General features: G+C 51.5%; 2 protein-coding genes across 2 annotated transcripts in view; one reads left to right on the forward strand and one right to left on the reverse strand.

Moving 5' to 3' along the window:
- Window positions 1-515, reverse strand: part of VDBG_09318 (septation protein imp2) — a gene marked incomplete at both ends in the record, with an annotated part of 2723 nt that extends 2208 nt beyond the window's left edge. The window contains 2 exons of the mRNA XM_003000777.1: window positions 144-225; window positions 303-515. Of these exons, the coding sequence (XP_003000823.1) occupies window positions 144-225; window positions 303-515 (295 nt within the window). The remainder of the gene's footprint in view (window positions 1-143; window positions 226-302) is intronic.
- A 1448-nt stretch (window positions 516-1963) lies between these two features.
- VDBG_09319 (conserved hypothetical protein) overlaps window positions 1964-3068 on the forward strand; it is a gene marked incomplete at both ends in the record, with an annotated part of 7145 nt that continues 6040 nt past the window's right edge. The window contains 3 exons of the mRNA XM_003000778.1: window positions 1964-2215; window positions 2273-2597; window positions 2649-2769. Coding sequence (XP_003000824.1) covers window positions 1964-2215; window positions 2273-2597; window positions 2649-2769 — 698 coding nt within the window. The remainder of the gene's footprint in view (window positions 2216-2272; window positions 2598-2648; window positions 2770-3068) is intronic.

The raw sequence follows: 3068 nt of genomic DNA on the forward strand, positions 1-3068 counted from the left end.
TTCCCTGGATTTGTCCGCGGCGGCCTTCCATTCTCGGTTCCAACGAGCCGTCGTATCCTCAAGGGCCTTGACCGCATGCTCGTATTCCGTGTTGGATGTTGCAACCGAAATCTGTGTTTTCTCAAGCTTAGCTTTGTTTTTACGCTCCTCCTGGCCCATGACCATATGTCCCTGAGCGAGGTAACCTTTGATCTTCAGGCATTCCTGTTCGTAACGATCTCGTGTCTGCCGAGCTGTCAGTTAGCATACAGCTCGATCCCCTATACTTTTCGTACTCCAGGTGGCTGTGCTCAAGTACAGACCTTGTTTACGTGCTGCGTCTGCTGAATCTTCGTCTTCAGTAGCTTTTCGATACCGTTCTGCACGATCTTCCTCCTCTCCTTCATCCCCCCAGCAAAGGCACCAAGCGGTTCTTCCAGTTCACTCTTCATCTGCGCAGCATTATTCTGGTGCTGTTTGGCCATGGCCTCGACCTCCCCTCGCAAAGTGTCGAGTGACGTTCTAAGGCTACCCATCTCTAGGGAGCCAAGCGGTTTGCGACACAGTGATAGCAATTTCCGTGCGTAATCATCTTCAATCGACGCTCGTGCTTTTCCACAATCAGCAACTAAAACTCCGCGCCAGTGCTCAGAGATTAATCTCACCGCTGTAGAATGCTTTCAGTTCGTCAGAAGTCTGCTTCGCTGCGAGCATGCGCTCCAGGAGAGGTTGGACTCCGGCATCCTCCTTTCCCCAGAAATTGTTGGCAACTGCTTCCGTCAGCATACACCTAAAGTATCAAGACATTTGTACATACAGGACAGAGACACAGCTGGTCCGTCCACTGAAGCTGCTGGCATGTCGTGCAATGGGTTCAACGCAACCTTGTATTCGGAGTACTTTTGGGCTCTTAATTATTCGAAGGAAACTGCGACGTCAGATTCGACATCGACCGACTTGGTCGACTTTTTGCGACTGGAAGAGGAGTACGGTTGTACTTGAAAAGACAAGTCATGCAATTTGGAATAGATGGTTATCGTTTGCCCAGAAAGCGTCACTAGGTACGACTGTTCTACGTGCGTACCATTCATCAATCGCTTTGTTGAAAAGGGTGACAGTTACCACAGCAACGTGGAGCTTGCAGGCCACTGAGCAAGATTGAGGCCCACTCTTACTTAGGTAGGTAGGTACCTGTCGTCATTCACGTGCACGTGAGCCAACTCCTGGGCCTGACACGTGCCCTCTTCTGCCCCATCCTCTCAATTGGAAGCCTGGCGAATTACCTTGCAGGACCTTCCTGACTCGTAGCCCCGCCAATGCCTGGCAACCCAATAACGCTGGCTTCTTGTAGTCAGGGTACGTACATCGACCCAGAAGGGAAAGGAGCCCAAGGCTGCCGCTGCCGGGCCTACTTTGACCCCAGCTCCAGTGCTTAAGCCAATCAATCATCCTGCATCTGGCCCATTGCACTCTTTCACACCTGTCCCATTGCACCACGAGTCTGCCAATTTCTCCTCTCACGACCTTACCTTTCTCGCCCTTGGAAAGTTCTTATCACGACACGACCGGCGTATTGAGCCAGCAACCGCACGTAACGAGACGCTATAACTTCGGCACACGGGCGACTATCTTGTCAGCGATCACCACGTTCTCGCCATCTAGGGGACGTACTATAGCCTTATTGTACGCTCTCCAACGGGGGACTGTCTGTCAGGAGACCCTCAGTCGCCCGCAACGACGTCTTTAACCTCTAACGGTTTTTTCTCTCAGGCATTTCCTGCCTGAACGTTCTCAAACACCTTTTGGCCGAGTCGATTACCTGCCGCGCGCCTTCCCTAATCAGTGACCGATCTACGACATTAGATTGGTATCGACACGCATCCACGGACATCTAGCGGTCAGGTGGCTCAGTGAGCAAGCTGCTCTGTTCGACCTGAACAGAAGCTCTGCCTGCCCTATCGCTCCCTGTTCCGAAAAGTACTCCATGGTGCCGCCATCAAGAGCGGGATCTTTTTCACCAAATCCTGCACAGACTCTGCAGACAGGAAACATCCACTCGCCCAACCCATCGCAAGGAGGGCAGTTTAGCTCGGGCGCGAGTCCCAGCACGCATAGCCCGACCGGAACCAATCCACTGGCTAAGATTGTCGTTGCTCAGATATACCTGCTTTTGAGTACCATTAAGGAGGATAAGGGTCGCGTCAAACGGGAGACCCAGGCGGATCAGCTTAAAAAGGTATGTCCCCCCCTTCATCACGTTAACTAGCATCTAACGACTTGGCGCCTGCTGCAGCTCCTCGATGATCACGGCATGGAGGTGTTTTCTAAATACTTCACCCGGCTTGTTGCCGGCAACGCTGGCCAGATTTTTCCTGGCTTGACGCGACCGGTCTCGAATCCTGGGAACTACCACCTCCTTGTCAATGAAATGCGAAATATTGCTCACGATGCGAATCAAGCAATAAAAATTGCCGAATCCATCGATTCTGGTACAGAGGATATATTCCGTGATTTTGACCTGTCGACTTTCATGGAACATTTTAAACTTGATGCTCTCGAGAAGACCATACTTGCGCTTGCATTCAAGCTTGGGTCGCGATCTGACCTGAAGACCAAGGGTAAGTTGCCTTGCTGCGATCTGGTCTTCTCGTCACTAATGTATTTCCTAGCCGATGCCATCCTCTCAACGAACTTTCCTACTTTTGTCAACATTATCGCTCGTCCAGACCTCGAGGAGCATGCCGACTTGACCGACTCATTCATTGCCACTATCGTCGACCGCTTCATTCAGTACCAACCACCTAACTTCAATGCAGCCTCGAAATCTGAGCTAGCTTTCAAGGTGAAATCTCGCTGGGACGGTGATCAAGCGCCTCCTCCATCTGAAGTTCTTGCTGCCTTGGACTTAGTTAGAGTTCTAGCTGACAAGCCGCCTAATGCCCTCGCCACCTACATACAGCGTACGGGTGCAGGGTTTCACGAAGGATCACGATGCCTGCGTTTCATACCTGCAGAATCGGCCAACTCATGTGCAACTCTCCGAGAGCAAGTTTCCATCGCACTCACATATTACACCATCAGTCAAACGC

The sequence above is a fragment of the Verticillium alfalfae genome, genomic scaffold, assembly GCF_000150825.1.
Source record: "Verticillium alfalfae VaMs.102 supercont1.14 genomic scaffold, whole genome shotgun sequence".
In the NCBI taxonomy this organism is placed as follows: domain Eukaryota; kingdom Fungi; phylum Ascomycota; class Sordariomycetes; order Glomerellales; family Plectosphaerellaceae; genus Verticillium; species Verticillium alfalfae.